This window comes from Aythya marila (genome assembly GCF_965140915.1).
Source record: "Aythya marila genome assembly, chromosome: 27".
In the NCBI taxonomy this organism is placed as follows: domain Eukaryota; kingdom Metazoa; phylum Chordata; class Aves; order Anseriformes; family Anatidae; genus Aythya; species Aythya marila.
Window position 1 is genome coordinate 5619747 of NC_139068.1, and position 24096 is coordinate 5643842.

At 63.6% G+C, this 24096-nt stretch overlaps 3 protein-coding genes across 5 annotated transcripts in view; 1 reads left to right on the forward strand and 2 right to left on the reverse strand.

Moving 5' to 3' along the window:
• Positions 1 to 455: 455 nt before the first annotated feature.
• Positions 456 to 24096, reverse strand: part of GPX4 (glutathione peroxidase 4) — a gene marked incomplete at its 5' end in the record, with an annotated part of 78077 nt that continues 54436 nt past the window's right edge. The window contains 7 exons of one of the 2 annotated variants that reach the window (XM_082780116.1): positions 456 to 737; positions 882 to 941; positions 1190 to 1214; positions 1325 to 1476; positions 1599 to 1743; positions 1897 to 1991; positions 2129 to 2169. In XM_082780116.1, coding sequence (XP_082636242.1) covers positions 705 to 737; positions 882 to 941; positions 1190 to 1214; positions 1325 to 1476; positions 1599 to 1743; positions 1897 to 1991; positions 2129 to 2131 — 513 coding nt within the window. In that variant the 3' untranslated portion in view covers positions 456 to 704. Of the gene's footprint in view, positions 738 to 881; positions 942 to 1189; positions 1215 to 1324; positions 1477 to 1598; positions 1744 to 1896; positions 1992 to 2128; positions 2210 to 24096 lie in introns of those variants that run through there. The other variant, XM_082780115.1, reaches the window with a different exon arrangement.
• POLR2E (RNA polymerase II, I and III subunit E) lies at positions 2379 to 5003 on the forward strand. The gene is made up of 8 exons (XM_082779838.1): positions 2379 to 2508; positions 2797 to 2971; positions 3062 to 3177; positions 3564 to 3644; positions 3856 to 3914; positions 4102 to 4180; positions 4544 to 4624; positions 4710 to 5003. The coding sequence occupies exons 1-7, from the start codon at positions 2452 to 2454 to the stop codon at positions 4607 to 4609; spliced, it is 633 nt and encodes a 210-aa protein (XP_082635964.1). The 5' UTR covers positions 2379 to 2451; the 3' UTR covers positions 4610 to 4624; positions 4710 to 5003.
• On the reverse strand, positions 7100 to 23876 carry ARHGAP45 (Rho GTPase activating protein 45). Of its 2 annotated transcripts, XM_082780190.1 has the most exons (24): positions 23590 to 23876; positions 22929 to 23163; positions 20733 to 21063; positions 18966 to 19109; positions 18004 to 18088; positions 17565 to 17637; positions 17218 to 17290; positions 16364 to 16501; positions 15855 to 15919; positions 15625 to 15735; positions 15105 to 15185; positions 14486 to 14665; positions 14170 to 14307; positions 13830 to 14020; positions 13568 to 13725; positions 13097 to 13174; positions 12597 to 12698; positions 12057 to 12220; positions 11324 to 11512; positions 10810 to 10947; positions 9401 to 9642; positions 9006 to 9267; positions 8544 to 8646; positions 7100 to 8094 (listed from the first exon to the last, which is right to left on the reverse strand). In XM_082780190.1, exons 2-24 carry the CDS (start codon positions 23016 to 23018, stop codon positions 7760 to 7762), a joined length of 3471 nt encoding a protein of 1156 aa, XP_082636316.1. In that variant the 5' UTR covers positions 23019 to 23163; positions 23590 to 23876; the 3' UTR covers positions 7100 to 7759. The 2 variants fall into 2 exon arrangements, with proteins under 2 accessions (XP_082636316.1, XP_082636315.1); XM_082780189.1 differs by lacking the exons at positions 22929 to 23163; positions 23590 to 23876 and adding an exon at positions 22147 to 22485.

Below are 24096 nucleotides of genomic sequence, written 5' to 3' on the forward strand. Positions count from 1 at the left end.
TTTGCAGTAATTGTGTCTGGGTGGATCTTGCGCCACCGAACTGGGCGTTTTGGTATTGGGGTCACTGGGATGCTGCTGCACGCCTGGACTCTTGCCTCGAGCCCACCCCAGCTCTTTCTTGCTTTAGCAGAAATCTTTCACCTTTTGGGAGCCACCCCGTGGTTTGTGGTGCAGCGATTCCACCCAGGTGCAGGCAGCGGGGACAGATCCCCACAGGGGCTCCCCACAGCCACGCTCCTCCCTGCTTTGGCTTTTCTTGTGTGAACCCCTCGGGGCTCCTGCTGACCCAGGCTTTGTGTGCAATTAATTCCCCTGTCAGCACTAATGAGGATTATCCCTGCCGGGCTCCGGTGAGCTGGCGCAGGAGTTGTGTAAGGTCTTAGTCCCCGAGCTGCAGGGGAGCAGTGCAGCAGCTCCAGCCCCACCACCCCGCACACAGACACGCACACAACCACTCATTTCTAGCACGTTTATTGCAAGGGGACATCAGGTGCTGTTTTGTGCCTACAGGAAAGGGGTTGCCCAGCAGAGGCCACTGGCCCTGTGAAGCCTTCTTCCAGCAGGTGCACGCCAAATCTTCAGGTTTGCCTCACCAGCAAGCTGGCTTGAAGACAGACCGTCATTCGTGCTGGGTGAGAAGAATCCCCAGGGAGCAGGAGGGCCAGTGCTGGGCACACGAGACAGTGCAGGCGAGATGAGCAGATCTACAGGTAGGAGGGCAGGTCCTTCTCGATGACCTGTGAGAAAGAAGGGAGCATCGCAGTGAGAGCGTCGCTGCCCCCTGAACATGCCAGAAGCCCCCCGTGCCCTGCCTGGAACCCGTGTGCTGGGTGCCACGGGGCAGACAGAGCCCAAACACCGACCATGCGGGCAACACTTACGTAGGGATCCTCCATGGGGCTGTATCTCTTCACCACTTGGCCCTCCCGGTTGATGAGGAACTGTGGAAGCAAAGGAGAACCCAAACATGTGAGTCTGGCGGCCCTGACCCAGGCGCTGCAGCCGTGGGGGGTGGCGGAGCGGCCGGGCAGTGGGGATCTGTGTCCTTGGGGCACTCCCACGCCCGCATCCCAGAGCAGGGCTCGGACACAAGGATCCCGCTCCCCGCAGCGCTCCGAGTGCCCCTCACCACCCCCACGGGTAAGGATGTGACCCACGTGTGGCTCAGGAGGAGGCAGCGCAATCCTACCTTAGTGAAATTCCACTTTATGGCACTAGGAGAGAAAAAAAACACAGGAGTGAGACACAAAAACCTTCCCCGCTGCAGCCAGGCCCCCCCCGCCACGGGGCCGGCTGCTTTCCGCAGCCCCCTCCCCGCACTCACTTGCCCAGGGTGCCTCTTCCCTTGGGCTGCTCCTTCATCCACTTCCACAGGGGGTGGGCGTCGTCCCCGTTGACATCGATCTTGCTGAACATGTCGAACTTCACCCCGTAGTTCTCAGCAAATGCCTTAATCTGCGCGTTGTCCCCGGGCTCCTGAGGAACCAAAACAAAGAGCAAAGCCCTCGGTGGAGTGGGCGACTCCAGGCACAAACCCTGGCGGGTCAAGGTCAGGAGGACGCCCCCTCCCCTCCCCTCCCTCCCCCCAGACCCCGTACCTGCTTCCCGAACTGGTTGCAGGGAAAGCCCAGGATGCGTAAACCCCTCTCAGCGTAGCGGGCGTGCAGGTCGACCAGCTGAGTGTAGTTCACGGCGGTTTTCCCTCATTTGGAGGCCACGTTGGTGATGATGCACACGGAGCCCCTGCGGGGGGGGGGGGGGGGGGCGGCGTGGGCCGGGGGGCGAGGCTGCCCCGGGGGGGGGATGGGGGGGGGATGGGGGTCGTGGAGGCCGCCCCGGGGGTGTTGAGGCCGCCCCGTGGGGGGGGGGGGGGGGGGGGGGGTGAGGCCGCCCTACCTGTACCGCTCCAGGCTCACATCGTTGCCGTCGATGTCCAGGGCGTGGAAGTCGTAGATGGCCCTGGCCGAGCGCCAGTCCTCCGCCTGGGCGCACTGCGGGGCCGCGGCACGGGGTCAGCCGCCGCCCCCGGCCCCCACCGGCCCCGATCCGCCCCGTTAAGCCCCAATCGGCCCCAATCGGCCCCAATCGGCCCCGTTAGGCCCCGCCGTGCACCCCCCCCCCCCCTCACCATGCTCCGTCCCGGTCCCGCTCCCGCCGCCGCCGCCGCCGCGCGCCGCAGCGCCCGGCCCCAGCCCCAATCCCAGCCCATGGCGCCCCGCCCCCGCCCCGCCCCCCCGCCGCCTCTCCGCCACTCAGCGCCCGCGGGAGGGTCCGGCCCGCAACGGACAGCTCGGCTGACCAATAGAACAGCGAGGTGGCACGGCGGAGGGGGCGGGGGCTCCGGAAGGGGGACTACAACTCCCAGCATTCCCCGCGCGGCTGAGGACCCCTCTGTAGGGCAGCCCCGCCTGTCGCGGGGGGCAGCCCGGGGGCCTCAGCGGCAGCGGCAAGATGGACGACGATGAGGAGACCTACCGGCTGTGGAAGATCCGCAAAACCATCATGCAGGTGGGGCTGGGGGGGCCGGGGGATGGGCTGGGGGCGATCAGGGGACTCGGGGGAGGCTGGGGGGGCTCGGGGGGGCCGGGATTGGGGGTGGGGGGGTCCGGGGGGGCAGGGACTGGGCCTAGGCCTAGGCCTAGGCCTAGGCCTAGGGCCTGGGGGGTGGGCCTGGGCTTGGGGGCTGGGGGAGGCCGGGGCCGGGGCCTGGGCCTGAGGGGGGGGCTGGGGGGCCGGGCCGGGGTCTGAGGGGTCCAGGCCGTGCCCCCCGGTCTCACGCCGCCGCCGCCCCCGCAGCTGTGCCACGACCGCGGGTACCTGGTGACTCAGGACGAGCTGGACCAGACGCTGGAGGAGTTCAAGGCGCAGTTCGGTGACACCCCCAGCGAGGGCCGCCCGCGCCGCACCGACCTCACGGTGCTGGTGGCGCACAACGACGACCCCACGGACCAGATGTTCGTCTTCTTCCCCGGTGGGCTGCGGGGCCGGGCGGGGGTGGGCAGGGGCCGGGGAGTTGGGGGCAGGTTCCTGACTGTAACCCCGCGGCCGGGTTTGTCTGCAGAGGAGCCCAAGGTCGGCATCAAGACGATCAAGATGTACTGCCAGCGCATGCAGGAGGAGAACATCACCAGGGCGCTGATCGTGGTGCAGCAGGGCATGACGCCCTCGGCCAAGCAGGTACTGAGGCGGCACTCCTATCAGCTCGGCTATCGCGACCCGGGGGTGGTTTGTTTCTGTTTTTTTGGTATTGCTTCAAGTTAACAAAAACCTTGAATTTCAACCCAGAGAAAATCTTCCACAGAAAGCAGTCATGCCTTGACACAGGCTCTTGGGGTGTTTAAACAGAACAGCCGGTTCTGGCTGCAGAACAAATGGCAGGCCACGAGTAGTCAAGGGGCTGGTGGGAGAAACAGAGATACCAGAGCGCTGTTTGCTCTCTGTACGGGTACCTGTACCTGTGCCAGCACAAGGACAGTGATACCACACTTGCAGTTGGCTGGTCCAAACACAGGTGGGGTTGTCCTGGAGCAGTGCTGCGGCCTGACTTGCTTCTTCCTCCTCAGTCCCTGGTGGATATGGCTCCCAAGTACATCCTGGAGCAGTTCCTGCAGCAGGAGCTTCTGATCAACATCACGGAACACGAGGTGAGCGGTGCTGGGGAGTGGAACACAAGTGGGATGGTCGGTCTCACTCTGAGCTGAGGCTCAGGCTGCTCTGAGAGACCTCCCCTCGGTTGGAAGGCCGGGCTCTGTAGTTCTCTTCCTTCCCTGCACGTTGCTTGTCCTGCCGCTGTGAGGAGACAGCTGCTTTCTCAGAATTTCTGGTCTTGCAGTCTCCTTCTTCTGTTGTTTACAGTTGGTCCCAGAGCATGTCGTCATGACAAAAGAAGAAGTAACCGAGCTGCTGGCCAGATAGTATCCTTTGTTTGTTCCTTCCCTTCCCGTCTGGGTGCGATGTGTGCTGGCTTTGGGCTGCAAATGAAAGCATCCGACTGTGACAGTTTATTGCTTGCTTCTGGTAGCTGTGCCTGGCCTCAGAACAAGGGGGAACCTGGGCTGCGTGCTCGTTGTGCTGGTGAAGCTTCTCCTTGACTCTGTGCAGTAAGCTGAGAGAGAACCAGCTCCCGAGGATACAGGCTGGGGATCCTGTGGCCCGGTACTTCGGGATAAAGCGAGGACAGGTAAGAAAGAGGCTGGTGTCAGGCTGCAGTGCCCTGTGGGCAGGGCAGGGGGCTGCGGTAGCACGGTGCTGCAGAACTCCAGAGACAAGAAGGCTCTTGTTCAAATATAAAAGCTGTTACGGGTTACTTTGGGATGTGTAAGCCAGGCAGGCTTCTGGACAGCAGATAGCTCTGGGGACAGTCCTGGCTGCCTGTGGAACCAGCAGCTGTGACACCGGCCCCAAACTGCCACCCCCTGTGCCCAGTGGCTGCCCAGTGCTGCAGTTTTGTGGCCCTTCTGGGTGCGAGCGCACAGACATGTTGGGCAGGGAAAACTTGCCAGCAGCTTCTCTCCCTCACGAGTTCCTTCTGCCGGCCTTCCAGGTGGTGAAGATCATACGACCCAGTGAGACCGCGGGCCGCTACATCACCTACAGGCTGGTGCAGTGATGCGGGGCTCTCGAGGTGAGGTGGAGTGCTCGGCCTTGAGTGCTCTGCTGGGGGAGGTGAGGTGTGAGCTGCTCCACATCCCAGGCTCTCTTTCTTCCAGGTGCAGAAGTGTCCTGTGATGGCTCTGATCTTCCCACCCCTGGCAATTTGCAAATGCTCTGAAGTGTCTGCCTCTTCACACATGCAGTTGTTTTTCTTGGCCCAGATCCTCGTTTTCCAGCATAGATTTTGCTCTAACTCCTTGTCCTTCATGAAGGACTAATGCCATGAAAAGTAACTTGAAGCAGCTGAAGCGTGCAGGGAGGAAGTGAGTGGAAAAAGGCCTTTGCTTTCCTATTATGTTTTATAGGACCTTACCTTTAATAAAGGTTTGCACTCTTAGTGCTCTTCACTATTACTGTGTTTGTCTGTCATTTCCTGTATCAAAGCCTTAAGGCCTTTGCAAGTTCCTGTTTTTTTTTCATTTTGTTTAGAATATACATGTGTTGCTGCTAGAGCTCTGAACTCCTCGTGGCTGAGCCAAGAGCTCATCCTGCAGAGCTCTGACATGTCTGGCTGTCGTGTGCAGTTCTAACACGGCGGCTCAGACTTACCTTGTTGTGAGCTGTTCTAGCCTCTGACCTCTGTTTTGAGACTGGTATTCAAACATTGCAAAGGAGAGTTGCTTGTCCCCACCCCAATTACTTTGATTTTTAATTTGTTCCAGGTCTCCTGAGGGTTTTTAAACTTCATTTGACTTGCTGGAGCTATTTTTAGTACTTCATTACAGTGCTTAGGCCCCTGCAGCTGTGGGCATATGAGCCTGGAAGACTTTGATCTCCAGGACAGACACGGGTTGGAACACATGAGTTTTATTCATTCTGGAAGCAGGTCAACCTGAACACAGCAAAACACAAAAGGTAGTTTCATACAGCAGTACAGGCATGTCACAACAAACACTTATTTTTTTCACGCTGAGTTTATATACAAACAGAAGGGTGTCTGTTACCTCGTGAAGCTCAAGCATAGCTTTTGTCCCTTCCCTCACTCACACTCACCCGTCATCCATCCTCGCACACACACGTGGTACCGCCCGTGGTAGCAGTTCTGATAGCAAGAAATTTCCCTTGCTACCATGAAAATGACCTGCTGGAAGAATCCAGCCATCTCGTTGAAGAGCTGTGCAGCAGATCGTCTCACAAATAGCTCTAGCTCTTCTTTGGCTCAGTTACAAACCTTTTAGCTGTAAAATTTATCTCTGGTTTCGTGTACCTTTTCCCTACTGTGCTGAGATGCTTTTCCAATTAGTCTAGGAGAGTTCTGGCAATTGCAAAGCCCAGGCTCTTTCTACTGTGCTGGGGATTGATCCTCTTAAGGGATCGAACGTCTGGTCGATCGCCCAATTGTACAGTGCTGAGGTGTGCGTAACCCTTCCAAACCCCATTCAGGGTATCTTCAGCTGGGACTCCTCTCCCGCTTGGCTTCCTTGGCTGGAAATCTGTCTGCCTCCCCCTCACTGTCCCGTTCATGTGGATGCTCTTGAGACCTGTTGAGGTGAGGCCTGACAGGCGAGTAGGCAGTGCAAGAGCTGATTTGGTACCCAGCATTTCACGGAGGAAGGGTCAGGCTGATTATTAGAGAACTGCTTTGGATTTGTGCAATTTCTGAGGAACCGTGGACTGAGAGTTGTCTCGTGTGTGACTTGTGTGTGCCAGCCCCTGTGCCATCTGCAGGGAGCTCTTGAGCTCTGCTGATCTCAGCCCTCCCAGGGCAAGGGTCCGGCAGCACTCGGCAGTGACAGCAGGAACACAGTCCAGGTCCAGGTACAAGCAGGGCAGGAGAAGGAAGCAGCTTTTGGCTCTTTCTAAGCTTAAAATCTACTTGTTTTTCTAAGCCTCAGTGCAGAAAAGTCTCATAGCTTTGAAAAAAATAATACTTTGGCTGGTCTTATTTAACCCTCTAAGTTCTGTTGCCAGCAGAGGTAGCAGATTCATGTTGAAGGGTTATATTTAAAAAAAAACAAAAACAAAAAACAACAAAGCCTCATATACTGGCAGGGGCTGTAAGGTGGTTCAGGCGATGTCAATCCTGTGGGGATGCATCTGCCCCTTGGTGACCTGCAGCAGCTTTTTGCTGCTGCCACAGCTGAGGTTTTGGAGACCAAATGTCTACCAGAAAAAAACACCCTGAGATCGCACAACGTGCAGCTGGGAAAGCCGGTCCCCTGAGCTTGCTCAGCCTGCGGGTTGCTCTTTGCAAAGTAGAAGAATGCCCGTAAATACAAGCAGCAGTGCAGACGTCGTTGGCAGAGCCAGGAAGGGCACGCTGCTATTTCAGTCCTGCGTTGAGTGGAAGTGCTGAGGCGGTAAACGCGGGGCTGGGCTGCGGATGCCTGGTACAGCCGCCTGTAAACAGGGCCTGGACCTTGCCCAGCCCCAGCGAGCAGCGTGGCCGCAATGCCTGCTCTGGGGGGGTGCCACGGGGGGCTTTCAGTGGGTTCCGTGGAGCCCCTCACTCCTTGGTGGTGTTATCCCAACTGCAAGCAGTGTCAGGAGGCATCAGGTCCAGCTGCCAGCTCCAGGCCTTGCTGCTGAACCCGCGGTACCTGGGGCCGTGGAGCCCTTGGCCCCCCGCTCCTCGGGGAGCTCTGTCCTGCATCCCCTGCCAGCAGCCTCTCCTCCTGAGCTGCCGCCAGCAGGGAGGATGAGCTCAGCTGGAGCCTCGCGTGTATTTCCGCAGAAGAGCCATAGGACTAAGGACCAGCAGCAAAACTGAAGCCTGGGGAGTGGCACGGCGAAGGCCGGGGTTCCTCCCCAGTCTGAGAGAAGCAAAAGGTCCCCGTGCTTCAGCTCCATTCAAAGAAACGCGTATTTGGACAGGGGCCGGACCCGGCAGGGGCTCTGCCCTGTGGCTCCCAGCAGCTGAGGCGAAGCGGGCAGATTTTCCCCTCTGGGAGCTGGGGAGGACACGGGGGGGGGGTGTGAAAGCTTCAGTCAGGAGGCAGCGGGCACCCCAAACCCTCCCGAGCGGGCTCGTGGCCGTGCACTCTCCCTGCCACCCCACAGCTTCACAAGCTTCAGGCCCACCCGTGGCGGCTCCGAGCCTTTGCCCCGTGCCCCCCCTGGTGCCCGCGTTTCCCTGCCAGGAGCTCAGGCGGGCCGGGGCCGCTGCTCACGGCTGGGCCGGGGCCTGGCAGCCGTGGCTGGGCTGGGTTGTGTCGCAGTCCCCCTGGGCAGCCCCCGGGCCGCTCTCGGGGTACTCCTCGAGGTCGCTCTGCTCCTCTCCCGGGGGGCTGCGGCAGCGCGGCGCTGAGCCCTCCGTGTCCGACTGCCCCGTGCTGCAGGTCCGGCTGCGCTGCCCCTCGCTGCCGTCGTCGCAGAACTGAGCCTCGTCTGTGCTCGTCTCGCTTTCCTGCTTCGTCAGCTGCGTTCTGGGCCCGCCGCCTGCCGGGGGCTCCCCATTGTCCTCCAGCTCCGAGTCGGAGTCCACCGAGCGGTCGCCGGACCCTGAGGGGTGCAGAGAGCCGCACGTCACCCCCCGGCACTGGGGCTCAGCAAACCCACGGCACTGGGGGCAGGGGATGGGGTGGCTGCTGTTAGTGGAACTGGGCTCTGCCCTCCCGTGAAGATGGATTTGGGCAGTCTGGGTGCAATTTTTTTCACTTGGGATCCACTTGAGTGGATGGCGTGGTTACCTCCCGGTCCTCCCAATGTCCTTGGCCCCTTTACTAAGGTGAATTCAGAGAACAAATCGTGAAGGTGAAGCCCCCCGTGTCCAAGGGCCGTGTCAGCAGCTACTGGTAATGAGAGGGGGCTGCAGCCATCGGGTGGAGGCTTCTGGCTGTGCTCAAGCATGGAGCTGGCATCTTGGGAAGGCAAAGACCCCTGGAACCCTTCAGACCCCCCCAGAGCCCCGTGCCCCCCCAGAGAGGAGCCACCAAGTGCCCTTTGCTTACCCCCAAACGAGTCCGTGCTGTAATCCAAACTCTCCTTCTCCAAAGGCAGCGCTAGGTACGGCGCGGCACCGTGCGGAGCTGCGGGCTGCGAGCCTGCATCGTCCTGGGGGGGAGAGGGACAGCGGTGAGGGCACGAGGAGGACAACTCCCCCCTTCCAGAGATCCCACCAAAATAACCTCCTGTCCTCGTGTAAAGGCAGCGAGGCTCCATCCTCCCACCCCTGCCTGACTCAGACGGCTCTTTTGGGACAGAAAATCACAAGTGGAGTGGGGATGCACCCAGGGACGGGATGAAGCACAGTAAGTTTCATCAGAGAGCCAACTGCGTTGGCCAGCCCTGCAGCGTGGGGTGGCCCAGCAGGGCCGGGGAAGGTCACTGACGTGTGGCAGAGCTGGAGCAGCGCTGTGCCCGCCCGGTGGCCCAGTGTGGGCAGGTCGTGTGCTCCCTTCCCCTGGACTCACCGGGCTGGTGCCGCTGGCCGTCTCCTCCTTGGTGTCTGTGGTGTATTTGCTGGGGTCAGCCAGCAGCGGGGCCTCCTTGTTCTCGAAGATGGTGGAGTAGAAGATGATGAGCGCCTCGATGATGCGGGCTTGGTGGGGGTAGTCAACCAGCGAGGACAAGGAGATGGTGGCGTCCGTGGGCCTGGGGCGCATCAGTGTTGGCCCGAAGACGATGCCCAGGTTGCTCGAGGTCATCTTGTTGTCCTGTTCCACCTCCACGATCCTGGGAGGAGGGAGAGCAGCTCGTGAGAGCGAGCCAGGCATGTCTTGGGGGGAGGCTGCACCTTCCCTTCCCAGCCCCTGCCCCTTTCCATTCCCACCCTGGGGATAAAAGGGGAGCCCCCGGCCCCTCTCACCTCCTCAGGTGCTGCAGGAGGTACTGGAGCGTGGCCATGTTCTCCCAGGGAAGCTCCTTCAGCAGCTCCTTCAGCTTCAGCACCAGGGTCACCACCACCTTGTCCGTGTCGGCTCCTCTGTCCACCAGCTCGGGCCCCCCCTTCCCGCTCCTGCCTTTGGCCTCGCTGCTGCCCTGCAGGCTCTCCTTGGCCAGGCCCATCAGCTCGTTGTACATGCGGAAGGGCATGATGGGCTCGGGCAGCTGCAACGACACGGGGAGAGGGGCGTGAGAGCCTCTGCCTCCAGGCGCAGCATTTCTCTCTTTTTTTTTTTTCCCCCTCTCCAAAAGCCCTGGCTCAGGGAGGGCAGAGCAGCCTCCCAGTAGATAAGAGGTGGTTAGAGAGGCCGGGATGAATTGCTCCCGGGGAGGGAGATGCAATCAGCATAGCCGGCAGCACAGGCGGGGCGGTGGTTAGGTGGAACCTCTTGCCTTGTACTCTGCATAAAGCACCCCAGGCAGCGTGTTAGTTAACCAGCTGGTGGTTTTGCAGCACCGGCGATGTTTTCAGGGTGGCTTAAACAGGTGGCTGCCGCGGATGGATTGCCTTCGCCGCAGAGCAGCTTCCCTCCAGCTCGGCGCCCTGACAGAGCGACCTAAATGGATTTCTCCGCAATGTACCGAGAGATGGGACTGAGGCTCACTGCTCGTTCCTTCCTCTCTCTGCACTCTGCTTTCTCTTCTCTGGAGAAACCGCAGAGACAACTCAGAGCCTGTCTCTCCCTGCCTCTGGGCGGGGAACCCAGGGACGAGCCTTGAGCCGAGCACCGCGCTGGGGGAGCCGAGCTCTGGCACCGTGCCGCCAGCCCTCCGGAAACGCAGCACAGAGCGTTAAGTGGCGAGGCTGCAGCAACAGAGAAGCTGCTTCCTCCCCTCCTGCCTTGTGGTGGCCCCTTTGAGGATGTGGCTCTCACAGTTTGCACCGAGCTCTGCGTTCTGCCGACGTCGGGAGGGCAGAGCCCGGGGCTGGCTGCGGGCAGAGCCGCTGGGGAGAAGTGAGCTCGGCCCCGGCCGTGCCGTGCGGAGTGACCTTTGCTGGGTCGCTTCCCTTTCGCCTGCCTGGTTCCCCAATTGCGCAGGGGAGGGAGGGTTTTGTACTTCTGTGTGCGTATTTCTGTGGGCAGGCATCTCGCTGCACCGCGAGGAGCCATGCACCGATGGCGTGCGGCTCGGTGGGGGGCAGGAGCTCAGAGGAGAGGCAGGGGGAGCGCTGCTCGGGGGCAGCCTTCTCCTCCCCACTCCACATGGATCCACATCTCCATCCCGACCCCTTCCCAGCCAGGAGGGGCCTCTTGCCCCCCACCATCAGATCACCCCGACCCAGCAGAGCCAGCCTTGGTTGTGGAGGGTCAGTTCCTGCGGGCACCTCACCTGCCTCAGGTAGAGCTTCAAGACGTTGCTGATGTCGTGAGGAGAGGCCTGGGACAGCTCCACCAGCTCCTTCCCGTTCTCAAACGCCTGGCAAAGCTTCTCCACGCGGGTCTTTACGCCGTTCACGCGGTAGATGCCCTGTCAAAGAGAGAAAAGTGGAGCTGAGGTGAGGAGGAGGGATGTTTCTCTTCAGCTTTGCCTGAGACAGCAAGCTTCTTGCTCCCATCCTGTCCTTTTGGGGTTGGAAATCCCCCTCAGAAGGTCTGGGAGATCCTGTCCCAGCTCAGACGTTGCTGGTGTTCCCCTTCCATAGGCGAGGGAGGCACGAAAAGTGGGTTCCCATGGCAGAGTTTGTTAGTACCAGGGCCAGGTTTATAAGGGGACTTTCTGGCCTCCTGCATGCTGGTAGCCTGCAACCTCTGAGCCTGAGGTCTTCGTGCCAAGAGAGAAGTTCACGTCGAGAGGAGGCAGCTGAGCCAGCGTAGCTGAAGGAGAGGGAAGAGGGGTGAGTCACCTTGGTTTTCAGCGCCCGCTTCTCAATCTCGGAGATGCACTTCTTGATGATGAAGGGGATGCCGTCCGAGCTGCTCTGAGAAGCCTTCATGAAGTCTTGCCCAAAGAGCTGCAGCTTCCCTTGGAGCTTCTTGTGCCCGCACTGGATGGCCAAGGTTTCCAGGCACTTCTTGTGGCAGGCCAGGTAGCACTGGAAAGCAGAGGGACATGCTCGGAGCTGGGACAGGGGCAGGGGGTGGAAAGGAGCTGCTGAGAGCCAGACGCAGCCAGGGGCAGAGCAGGCTGTGGGCAGGAGAAACACAGGAGAAATGCCTTCCTTGGAGACACTGTGGGGCTGCCCCAGTGGGACCGACCCCAGCAGCTCGAACCAGTCCCAGCACTGAGGAAGAGCAGCAGGGAGTTGCCTTCCTGGGCACAGGGAGGAGCAGCACTATGGTAATCCTGCCCCAAAGTTCAAGCTGGTGGCTCCATTTCCACGGAACCTAGACCTGCTGCCTGTGGTTACCCCCAGAGCTCTGCCCGTCTGCGTGTCTGAGCTCCGGGCTGGGTTTGAAGCAGATCTGTCGACACCCGCATGAAAAGTTCCCCCACACGCCTGCTGCGGGACACGTGGCTCGCATCACAGACCGAGTCACAGGACAGTGCGTGTCCAGCCGAGGTCACCCAGCTCCTGGGACGTGTCCTCCACCCATCCCACCCCCCCTGAGATCCCTTCCCACTTTCCCCAGCTTTACCTCCTCGCATTCTGCTCCCTGGAAGTAAACGTAGCTGTTGCACTCCCGGCACTTGGAGGGGGTCCGGAGCTTCCTCAGCCTGTGGGTCTGGGCGGCCTTGGACAAGCCAACGTTTCGGAAGGGTCCCGTCGGAGCCGTCATCTCGGGGGTGATCCCGTTGATGCCTACAAGCAGAACAGGAGGAACTCATCCACGTCCTGGCTCCTGGGGAGGCGAGGTTCGGCAGGGCTGGAGCAGGAGGGGTCGCTGTGGTGGGGCCCTCACCCCCCGGGCGCACTCATCCTTTGGCGAATTACAAACAACCCACGCTGAGATCCCAGCTCCTGTTGTGCTGCTCTGAGCAGAGCTCATCCCTTGCTAAAGGAAACGTCTTCCTCGTGGGGTTCCTGCCATTTTACCTCTCCTCCCAGCAAGTGCTCAGTTTACCTCCAGAACTACCGAATTTGGGGAAAACCGACCCGCAGTCGGCACTGCTGTGGTGTGTGGGTGGGGGGCCACGCGCCCAGCAGAAGCACCGCTTCGCCTCCCGCTGTCACCTACTCTGCTCAAAGGAGGCGGCGTTCTCGTCCTTCTCCTCCAGCTCCTCGCTGGAGGACATGGTGCCGTTGGAGGACAGCCGCTGGAGTTTATGGCTGAATTCACCTGCCAAAACAAAACCCCCGAGCCAGTGAGACCACTGGCAACGCTGCTTCTGGTCCGAGCGCACTCTTAGCGTGTGGCTGCGTCCCACGGCAAGAAATTCTGTGCCCTGTGCTCCTGGGCAGGTCTGAAGGGACAACGAGCCCGGGGCAGTGGGGGCAGCGCGTCCCCTGCCAGCACCTTGCAGGGGGGGGGATGCAGCAGGGCAGTGGCTCAGGGTCCCACATCCCATCCTATAGTGGCTGGGGTCAGTGCTTGTTCACCGTGCAGTCTTATTTTAAGTCAGATTTTAAAAATATTAATAAGAGGGGTAGGAACAGATGCCACCTAACTCTGACGCTCTGTTTTTATGCTATCAGAAGGGTGAAGGCTGCGTGCCCTGGGCTGCGTGCTGTACCTACCCGTGTTTGAGTCCAGACTGCTGTCGGTTTCAGAAACGGAGGTTGGCCAGGATTTGTGGACCTGGTGTCCCCTCCCACCTGCAGAAGAAAACACAGACTCTGTTTGAGATGTCCTCCTGAACGCAGGAAGCAAGCCTAGCTCCTGGGAGATGCTTGAATTACTGATGGGAGCTGCTCGGTTTCCTATTTAGAGGCTGGTGAAGAGGCTCTCACCACCCTCAGGAGCACACTCAGCAAGGCAAAGAAGAGATGGGAAGATGGAGCATAGTCTGGCAGATAACACAAGGCAGCAAAAGACAAGAAAAAGAGCCAGAAAAAAGCCCAGATCAAAATGGATCTGCTCGTGTGTCCTTGTCCTTCAGGAAATGGAGCTTGCAAGGGTTCCTTTTCCAGCCTGCTTTGCTGGTGCCAGCCCTTGGAGTCCCCCTGAGCAGGAGGAAGGGCGCTGGGGCTCCCCCGCCGCAGGCTCACCTCTCCGCTCGGCCCCTGCCCCGCTCTGCTGCTCCTTGGCTCCTGCCCCCGCTTCCGAGGTGGCCCCGTCCTTGGGCAGCCCGGCCCCGTCGGGGCTGCTGCTCGTGGAGAAGTCGTTGGCATTGAAGCTGCCTTTCCGTGTCCGGATAAAGGGGGACCTGGTGGGCGGGAGGAAGGAGAAAAGGGGGCGTCCAAGTGGATGCGAGGGAAAGGGATGCGTGACAATCTCAACCGGGGGGCGATTCCCTCCCTGCCTGCCTACCAGGCGTTGTGTGACACGTAAGGCTCGAAGTCGTATTGGATATCGGGTTCGTCTCCTCGCTGCAGCTGCTTGACGTGGGAGGCGTATTGCTGCCCGGGGTCGTACAGCTTGCTGCTCTCGCACAGCGTCTGGAAGTAGACGGGCAGCGGAGCTGTCTGCATGTGCATGATCTGGTAGAAGGCGATTGTGGCCTAAAATTAACGCAGAGAAAACCAGGCGTGAGCTTTGTGAGGTGATACACGAGGGAAGGAGAGACAAGGAGCCCCCGGTCAGCCCGGAGCAGTGCTGGGTCTGCAGCCCCGACCCTTGGCTTTTTGGGGCTGCCCCCTGCCCCACTCACCAGCTTGATGACCTGGTCGCTCTGCTTGATCAGCTCGTGGATCTGCCGCAGGGAGTTCACCTTGGTGTCCTCCAGCTCCTGCTTCTGCGTGTTGGCGTCTGCGATGCAGGTCCGATAGGTGGCCATCGCCTCTTCTGCCTGGGAGATGGGAGAGCAGGAGATGAAACCACTTGTGGGTAAGGAGAGCTGCTTCTCTGGGGGCTGGGGGGCTCGGTGCAGCCCGCATCATTTCGGGCTGCTCCTGTGCTAGGACAGCAAGGCATGAGATGCTCCTGGCAAGGCGCTCAGCCACCAACTGGAGCTGTGGTGTTCCTACCTTGTTCTTGGCCTCCTCTTCCAGCCGCCTCTTCTTGTCCAGGGCTTTGGTGGTGATGCCGCTGGTGGTGCTCTGCTGCTCCTCCTCCGCTTTCGCGGCCATGTACTTGGCCTTGTCGTGCTCCTCGCTGCGCTGCATGTATATCTGCTTGGCCTTGCGCAGGTTGACCTCTGCATCTTGCTGCCAATGAAGGAGCGACCCAGGGTGAGGACTGAGCTCTGTGAGCGGCTCCTTGCCTCCCAGTTACCTCCCGCAGCCCCTCACAGCTGCCCAGAGAGATTCATGCGTGGCCACAGCCTGGGCTTGTGTCTGACACCAACGAGCTCCACTCGTGGAAGATGTGTGGAAGGAGAGGACTTCCCAAAGCTCTCCTCCATCCTTTGCTCTGTGAGAGCAGAGGGGCTACGTGGCACAGCAGTGTCCCCTCCAGCTCCTGCGTTGCAGGGAGACCCCTGGGTCCCCCTGTGGCATCCCCCAGGCCTGGGAAGAGGCTCCTGGCACAAAGCAGCCACACTCAGGACGGGTAAGGAGCCCCAAATCCTCACGGACACATCTCATGGGGGTACCTTGGACCTGGGGAAAACAAACCCAGCCTGGGCTGCACGCCTTCGCTCCTCACCAGTTTCCGCTGTGCCCGGTGCCACTGCTCCTTGATCTCCTTCCTCCGCTTCTCGTGCTCGAGGCGTCTCACCGTCAGCGGCTGGATCAGGAGGGAGAAACAATCAGCTGAACGCTCGCTGTGCTTCCCCTGGCTCTAAGGGCTTTGCAAGGGGCAGCCTGCTGCGGGGGTGCTGATCGTCCCGGATAGCACCGCTGGGCTCGGTTACAGGCAGGGTTTGTGTCGTGGATGGAAAACTGCAGCCTGGGAAGTGCCAGGTCCAGTTCCTAAGTAACAGCCACCCTCTGTGGGACATCTCCTCTCCCCTGTGGGCAGCCCCACAGAGTCCCCGGGAGCTCAGCGAGGCTTGGTCTGTGCAGACAGGGGGTGCTCAATCGCAGAGAGGCCTCAAGGGAGGAGGAGGATGGCAAGGAGGTGCCCTTGGGTTTTGCTGAACCTGGGGAGTTTCCCCTAGACCCGGTACCTAACCCCTGGGAGGAGCAGGCGGCTGGCTAAGAGCTGCCCCGTGTCATCCCCTCACCTGGAGGAAGGTCTGGTGCTGCAGGGTGTTGACAGTCTGCAGAACCGACGTGCCGTACTCCATATCCTGCTCCAGGGCCAGCAAGTAGATGGACAGGAACGGCATGCTTGTCTGAGAAAGGAGAAAACGCACAGCCCTGAGCCTCGGCACCGCAGCACGAAGCAGAGAGACGCGTCCCCCGGTGCGGCGTTTGGAGGAGGAGCACGGGGGAGGCCTGACCGTGGACTTACCTCTTGGGTGATGGTTTGCTTGCAGCTGTTTGCCATCTTCTGAAGCCCTTTGGCAAACTCCATTTCTGGAAGGAAAAGGTTGGAAGTGAAAAGAGATGGAACCCAAGGGTTTCCCTGCTGATTGGGTTCCAAACATCTATCAAGAGCTTCAGGAATGAAGTTCTTTTTGTCCTCGCAGTGTCTGCAGCTCCCTCCTTCCCCAGCCATCAGTCTTTGCATCTGCAGACACGGCAGCGTAGGCAGATCCCTTCCCAAAGGGGAAAAGTGGCTCGTCCCTGACCACAAACCACACCATAGCAGCTCCTGGAGCAAACTGCATGCCCCAGCTTCTTGGAGCAGGAGGCAGCCACCGACTACCCGTTGCAAACCCATTTCCAGATCAAGATCCAGAAGCTGTGGCTCCCTCAGCCTCGTGCGTGTGGCCTTAGAGGGCAGGGACCCGTCCCGATGCTGCCCTGGGGCACTGAGCCCCGCGGTGGCGATCCCACCCGCCATCCGTCCCGCCTCACCCAGCGTGGTCCGTTTCTCCAGGTACCCGATGAGGTCCTTCATGTACTTGGAGATGTTTTTGGCGTACTGGAGGGCAGCATCCACGCCTCCCTCGCAGCGCTGCAGCATGACGTCCACTTCTTCCGCAGCCGGCCGCACTGTGACGTGGGGACGAGAGGAAGGGGAGCGACGCTGAACCGGGCTGCTGCTGCTGCTCATGAGTTTCCAAGACCACCAGCACAGCCAGGAAAACCCCAGCACCTGAGCAGAGCTGCCTCGCTTGTGCCTGCAAGGTTTCCTGACCCACTGCCTGCCTCAGCCCTGAGCTTTCAGTGCAGGCTCCTTCCTGCTGCGCTCGGTGTTATCTGTGCCAGCATCATACCGAAACGTGTCGCGGGCCTGCAGGCACCGGTGCCACCAGCAGCAGCTTCTCAGCTGTGCCTCCAGAGGCTGCTCAGCCCAGGAAACGCCTTCCTGTGACAACCCGGGCTGCCAGCACCCAGTTGTGCTTCAAAGCCCTTTTTGTGCCCGTAATGAGGTTTTTCACGCTCTGCTCGCTGCCGGGAGGAGCAGCTGGGTCGTGCGCTCGTGCCGTGCTGGTGGCAGCGGCCGTGTGGGGTTAGAGCAGGTGGGGAGCGAGCCTGCGCCCTGCCAGCACCATCTCCAGGAGCAGCACTGACAGAAATGTGAGCCCCAGTCCTGCGTAGGATGCATCCAGACTCCAACACGGCGTCCCCCTCACCCTTCTGACTGCTTTGGTGCAGCCGAGGGGCCGCGTGTGGCTGGGGAGCACGGTGGCAACGGGAGGACGCCTGGTCCTGCTGGTGCACTGCTCAGCTGGGTGCCCCGCCACCCCAAATCTGCCCCCGCTCACCTGTGTCGTAGCTCTCCATGCCTGCAGGCATGACGACGCTTCCAGAGATCCCGCTGTAGAGGCTCTCCATAGACTTGAGAAATTGGGAAAAGAAAAGGAATTCGTCAGGTAAGAGGAAGGGGAGTAGCCAGAGGGGCAGCGGATGGGGGGGAGGCAGCAACCCTGAGCTGCTGGAGCCCTTCTGCTGCTGCTTGAAGTCTACAAGCTACAGCAAGGCCATGAGCTGCTGGGAGAGTCCCTGGAGAAACACAGTGCTGCATGCATGCATGGGGTTCAGCTGGATCCCTGGGTCAGGGGCTGAGCCCCCAGCACATCGAGACCCCCGTGCGGGGAGCAGCAGCACTCACCTGGTTCTGGTCGCTGGGCGGGATGGAGAGGATGGTGCTGCTGTCCACCTCCCCCATGAGGAACTCGGACACGCTGTGAGAAGAGGCACACAAACTGGGGTCAGCAATAGGGAGGACGAGCACTGACCCCATTTGTGTCTGGGGACAGGTCGGCCCGAGGCAGGGGGAGCTGGGCCTTTTGCCGGGGTCTCGGAGGTGCAGGTGGAGGAGGAGAGCGTGGGCCAGGGGCTGGAGCTGCCTTTGGGGTCCTGCCTGGGTGGCAGCAGGAGGGGTGCCCACGCTCACCGTACATTCATGCTCCCCGCAGGGTCCCGCTGGTCCCCAGCCGCCACGTGGGGGCCGTGCGTGTGCGAGGGGACAGGGAGAGGGCTGGGCTCTGGCAGGGGGCGGTGGGCTCCGGGGGGACTGCTCTGTGGGACCCCTGGCCCTAAACCCTTACGTGCTGCTGAAGGACACCGCGATGGTCTCCACGGCCTTCTCGAACTCCCGCTTGTCCGTCTCATTGTTGGATTCGTAATGGAAACCTGGACATGGGGGAAAGGCAGGAGCCCTGTCACCGTCACCGCCCGGCTGGGGGCATCCAGGGCTGCCAAAAACACACCGCTGACCGTGAACCTGCCTCGCTGATGGTGTCTCCTGCCCCCAGAGCCCCCTGCCCGAGGTGCGGAGGCTTCCTCCCACCCAGCTGAAAGAGGAACCGTCGGCAGCACCAGCGCTGACTGCGCTCTGCAGGCACCGGGGCCGAGGGGCGCTCCTGGTGCCTCCGCTGCTGGGGAGCACCCGGACCCAGACCCGGACCTGGACCTGCCCCATCCCAACCACCAGCGGGATCGGTGCTGGATCCCGCTCCAGCTCGGGGCCCCGCAGCCCCACGTGGGGCCAGCCCCATGGCAGAGCTCCTTCCAGCCGCGACGAGGCTTCCTGTCCCCTCGTGGTTACCGCTCGGTGTCCAGGAAGCGCGGCGGTGACGCAGTGTTGTGCTCTGCCTGCGGTTAGCGCAGCCGCCCCCCTCCCCGCCCCGGCTCTAACTGCTCTGCCCCAGCCGGGATCTGAGCTCTGTAGACCCCCCCCTAAAAACAGGGGGTGCTACAAGGGGCAGGACAGGAGCCGGGTGTTTTAGCCGTGCTTGGGAACCCCCAGGCAGGGATCTGGGCTCTCATTTCTGGCACTGCACAGCCCTCAGAACACAAACACCGACACCAGGCAGCCCTGCCCGGGGTGGGGGGCACAGGGCAGGAGCAGACCCCACTGTGGGGCAGGCAGGAGGGTGTGGGGCTGGGTCCCGGCTGTCGATGCCTTCACCCCATCTATGGGGCAGCCCCCAGATGGGCTCCCCAGGCCCCCCCATCCCCACCCAGGGCAGGAGGGAAGGGGCCGGGGCCCGCAGCCCCCTGGGCTCACCTTTCACTTTGGAGATGAGCGTCCCCGCCGCTGTCAGGGTCTCCAGGGTGTTGAGCAGCGGGTACTTGTTGATGACCTGGCGCAGGACGCGCAGGGCTTCACCCAGGCACTCGTGGGCCTGCGGCCGCTGGGACTCCTTGGGGTCTGCAAGAAAAGGGGGGGTTGAAGCGCTGCCCCCCTGCTGCCCCCCAGCCCTGGTGCCCCTCTCCCATCCCCTGCCAGCCACGTTGTGGGCAGGGCCACCGGCACCGTGCACCCCATCCCCTGCCTTTGGGGACCCCAGGATGGGCACCGCCACCGCCCGCTCCCGTCCCCCCACCCGGAGCAGTGCCGGGCCCGGGGCAGCCCTGCCTTTTAGGCATTTATTCCTCAGCAGTAAATTTTTCCCTTGAAAGCGTTTTGGGAATTTCCTCCTCGTTTCCGCCCTTTCCTTCCCGCCGGGGGGGGATGCAGCCGGTCCGCCCCGTGGCTGTGCCCCGTGTCCAGCCGGGCTGGATGCATCCCGGGGGTCCAGCCCCATGACTGCAGCCCCTCGGGGGGCTCCAGCCACCCACCTGGGGCTGGGGGAGGCAGGGTCCGGCCCCAGGGGCTCAGGGTAGGGTGAGGACAGCCAGTTCAGGCGGTGATGAGCATCCCATAAGGACACATTAAGGGTGCACTGGAGGAGGGCAGCCTGGCACCCGCTGCCCAGCTGGGCAGACCCTCCCCTCCCATCCCTGCACCAGCTCAGGAAGGAGTTCCCTCTGCTTCTTCTCAAAATCATGGCTGCATCCCAAAATCACAGTCACGTCCCCACACCGTGCCCCTGAGGACGTCCCCGTGCACCAGCCCCGGCCTCTCCCCCTGTGCCACCTCGGGGACGGCCCCGTCTCAGCTGTGCCAGCGGGACAGCTCGGCCAGGAGCGAACTGGGGGTGTTGGTGATCACCGACCCCAAGGGGGACAGGCAATGGGGTGGCTGCAGGTGAGCTCGGGGCCACCCCCTCCCTGCCCTGCAGTGCCCACGGCTTTGCAGGACCTGGAGGCATCGCCCCAGCGCTGCCACCCCCGGGCCGTGCAGAGCCCCGGGTGCGTTCCGCACCAGCCGCCGGGGCCAGGCAGTGCCACGTTTTCCATGACAAGTGGGGATGCGTCAACGTATTTTGCAAAGCCAGTGCCGAAAACAGGGCACCATGTGATCCCCGGCAGCCCCACCTCGCTGCGGGGAAGACCAGAGATCGCTGCTTCCTTCTCCTCCTGGGAGCCGGGACGCCCCCAGCCCCCGGCCCCACGTCCCTCCCAGCCCTGCGCCCGCTCCGGGGCATCGCCCCCATCCCGACGGCTGCCCCAGCGAGGCAGGGCCGGGGGTCTGGGGCCGTGCCCGGTGCCCCACGGGGGCCGGGGGCCCTGGCAGGCAGCTGGCACCGCTGCTGTGTAAACAGGAAAGCGGGCGGATGAAAATAGCTCGCAGGCAGGAAGCCGCGTTATCCTGGCTCCGAGCTCCCGGCAGCCACCCGCCACCGGTTGCCCGCTGGCTTTGCGCAGCCCCTGGGGGTCCCGGCCCCCTCCCGGATAAGGCAGAACCCCCCACCCACGGATCTGGCTCTGCCCCTGGGCTCGGGGTGCTCCTGGACCTGTCCCCGTTGGATCCCTCATCCCCTGTGCCCCGCAGCCCTGTGCCATGGTGCGATGCAGAGCCGTGTGGCTGTGCAGGAGGTGGTGGCATTATGGGGGGGTCTGCGGAGCCCCAGCCTCTCTGCCCGCTGCCTGCCCCCCCCCCAGCACCCACCGTCTCGCAGCACCACGTCCCGCAGGTTCTCCAGGGCATCCGCGAAGCGCGCCACGTCCGTCAGCAGCTGGGAGATGTCCTCCACGTCGATGAAGAGTCCTTCCCCCCCCTCCATGGGGCTGTAGGACGTGGGGGTCTTGTGGCCTTTGGGCATGGCCCGGGGGGCCCCGGCGGTGAGGGGGAAGCCGGCGGCGCTGGCATGGCGGCTGAGGCTGGTGGGGCGCTTGAGGGTGCCCACGGCGCTGGGGCTGCTGCTGAGCTTGGAGCTGGCGGGGGGCAAATCCCCCAGGCTGGAGCCCGGCGCCTCCAGGCAATCCTTCCGGGACAGGTCCTGTGGGGGGGGGGGGACACAGCTGGGACCCCAGCTCGGGGAGGGACGGGGCAGCTCCCCCAGCCCCATGAGCACGGAGGGACGGGGTGCTGGCGGGGGGGCTGGTGCTGGCAGGGCTGGAGGGGTCGGGCTGCGCCCCCCAGCCCTGTGAGAGCCCCCGGCACTGCTGATGGGCCTGGGGGGGGGTCGAGCATCACGGGCAGCCCTGGGGCTGGCATTGCCTTAACCCCCCCGGGCTCCCTGCAGGTTAACCGCCTGGTACGGGTGTTCCACCAGCGACCATCAGCTCTGAAGCCAGCAGCCAGCTTGGTCCCCCCCCCACCCTCCTTGCCCCTTGTCCCCCCACTGTCCCCTACTGTCCCCCAGGGCCCTGGGTCTGTTGTTTCCAGGCCTGTCTGGGGGGCACACAAGGACTGCGTGGGTGGCGCTGCCCTGTCCCCAGCAGCACCCACAGCACTGCAGGCCCCTGGTCCCCGGGGAGGGCCCTGACGCAGCCAGACGAGGGCAGGATCCGGCCCCACGCATCCCTTCCTCTTTTTGGGCCCGTCCCATCCCCAGGTCTGGCACGTCCCTTGTCCCTTGTCCCTTGTCCCTTGTCCCTTGTCCCTTGCCCTGCCAGGGACGGGGACAGGGAAGGTGACACCTACAAGGCCACTGATGGAGACGTTGCCAAAATGTGGCGGTCAGAGGGAGCCCCCATTTCGGGGATGAAACTGGGGGAGGGAGAACCTGGCACCGGCACCCTCCATCTGCCCCGGGGCTGGGCACAGTGGGACCCCTGCGCCCCCAGGGGCCCTTGCTGCATGGGGAAGGGTCTCACGGCTGTCCTCGCCCCCCCAGCCCCCTGGCTGTGACTCAATCGCGTTGGGTCCCAGCATCCCCGGCCGGGCGCTGCCTCTCGGGGCCCGGAAGCCGAGTTTGGGGCGGACGCGGCGGGCGCCTTCCTACGGGGACCGGCCCCGGAGCACGAGGCTGCTGCAGACCTCGGCCGCGCCGGGCGCTCTGCCCTCAGCGGGGCCGCTGCAGACCCTTCCCCGTGCCCCCGGCCCCGAGAGCCCGGTCCCCCCCCCGCCGTCCCCGTACCGTCAGCCGCACGCTGGGCGTGCGGGGCAGCGAGTCCAGGGAGCCCTTGGGGGAGCTGCCTTTACCCGTCCTGCGGCGCCCGGCCGCGTAGGGGCTGTAGCTGTGCCTCCCGGACGCCCGGCCAAGCATCCCTGCGTCCAGCCGGCCCCCCACGCCCGCAGGCTGCGCCCACCCATAGGCCCCTCTCCGGGGGGTGAGCGGCAGCGTGGGGACGGGGGTGGGCGCGGGGACGTGGGGACGGGGCCCCCCTCGCTAAGGAGCCGCGGGTGGGCTCCGGGGGCCCGGTGGCCTCGTCTCTCCGGCCCCCAGTGGCATGTCCCGCGGGCTGGGGCGCAGCGCAGGCGCGGGGCGGGCAGTGCCACGGGCGCGGAGGAACCCCGGCCGCCCGCTGCCCCGCGGAGGCGAGGCGCTTCCTCTCGCCCCCCCCCCAGCACCGTTGGGCTGCTGCTGAGTAAATAAATACACGGCAGGGCCGAGGCAATGCCCGAGCCCCGCGTCCCCCCCGGCTCCTGCTGCCGCCCCCCGGGCAGTCCTGGGGGTCCCTCTGCCCACGCAGCCCCACGGTCACAGCCACCACCGCTGGGCCCCCCCAGTTTGCTGCACCCCAGCCCTGCTCGCCCACCCTCCCCACGTCAGGCCCTTCGGCCGCTGCTCCGTCCCCTTCATCTGGGGCAAAATCCCCCCAGCCAGGCCCGGTGGGTCCTTCCTCAGCTCCCTCCTCCTCCTCCTCGTGTCCCTCCGGCCGTACCCACCCCTCCGTCCCCGTGGCCCCCGGCGCTCACCGGCAGGGTCTGCGGGATGGGGCTCCCCGCCCGGCTCTTCTTGGAGATGGAGGGGGTCTTCATCAGCTCGCGCTTCTTGCGGGAGAACATCGCTGCCCGGGGGTGGGAGGGGGGGCACCCGGGGGTGCCTCGCTGCCAGCCCCGCTGCTACCCCGCCGGCCACATTCGCTGGAGCCAACTGTCAGGACGGCGCGTGTGACGCCGCCTTATTTCCTCATCGGCTCTGCAGGCGAACCTGAAACAGGAAAAAGCCAAATGTGCAGCGAGGGCGCGAGGCAGGGAGGAAGGGGGGATCCTGGCCACCCCCTCGGGGCCGCCTGGGGCTCGGTGCCCGCGCTGCCGGGGGGGATCTCCGAGGGGTTTTGCTGCGCCGCACACCACGGCGCTGCGGAGGGGCCCAGGGAGGGCAGAGCCCCCCGGGAACGGGGCCGTGGGGGTCGGGTCCCGCTGCACGGGGCTGGGGGCACCGGGGCGAGCAGGGGGCTCCGGGCGCCCACCCGTGGGATGCTCCTGGTTTGACCTCCCCGGCTCAGCCCAGCCCAGCTCCAGCTGCCCCCCGGGACCCCCGCCTCAGCCCCCAGCCCCCCCCGGCCTGGGTGCGCCCCCCGCACTGCCCCCCCCCCGCCCCCGGCACAACCCATCCGTGAAGCCGCTCGTTCACCTTCCGCGGGGCAAAGCAGGGAATCGTGCCGGGGGGGGGGGGCGAGCAGGGCGCGGGGCGGGGGTCCCGGCCGGTCCGGACCCTTCCCCGGCCCGGTGCCCGTCGGGCTGCTCGGGGACGGCTCCCGGGCCCCGCACAGCGGGCTGCGGACGGCTCGGAGGGGGCTCGCGATGCCGGAGCCCCCCCAGGACCCCCGTGCGGGGCGGGCCGGGGGTCGGGGCCGCCTCTGCTGTGCCATCTGCCGGCAGCGGCGCGGGGAGCGCCCCCGGACGGGACGGGACGGGACGGGACGGGACCGGGAGGCGGCCACCGGGGGTCGTGGGCGTGGGAGGGAGGCGCTGGGGGGGGGACGCGTGGCCGTGGGTGCGCGCGGGTCCGCGCCCGTGGCTCGGCGGCGCGCCCCGGGGCGTGCACGTGTAAGGGGGGCACACGCGTGTGCGCGGCTGGGGGGGGGCGCACCCCAGCCCGCGGGGGTGTCCGCGCGTGTGCGGCTCCAAGCGCGGCCCC

Excerpts from the sequence above, each read along its gene's own strand:
- POLR2E (XM_082779838.1), top strand. The coding sequence starts at position 2,452 with ATGGACGACGATGAGGAGACCTACCGGCTGTGGAAGATCCGCAAAACC. Across the intron at positions 3,178-3,563 it reads TGACGCCCTCGGCCAAGCAG|TCCCTGGTGGATATGGCTCC; the intron begins GTACTGAGGCGG and ends CTTCCTCCTCAG. Across the intron at positions 3,915-4,101 it reads ACCGAGCTGCTGGCCAGATA|TAAGCTGAGAGAGAACCAGC; the intron begins GTATCCTTTGTT and ends GACTCTGTGCAG.
- ARHGAP45 (XM_082780189.1), bottom strand. The coding sequence starts at position 22,275 with ATGCTTGGCCGGGCGTCCGGGAGGCACAGCTACAGCCCCTACGCGGCC. Across the intron at positions 14,021-14,169 it reads GCGACCAGGTCATCAAGCTG|GCCACAATCGCCTTCTACCA; the intron begins GTGAGTGGGGCA and ends CGTTAATTTTAG. Across the intron at positions 11,513-12,056 it reads AGGGAGCAGAATGCGAGGAG|TGCTACCTGGCCTGCCACAA; the intron begins GTAAAGCTGGGG and ends TCTGCTTTCCAG.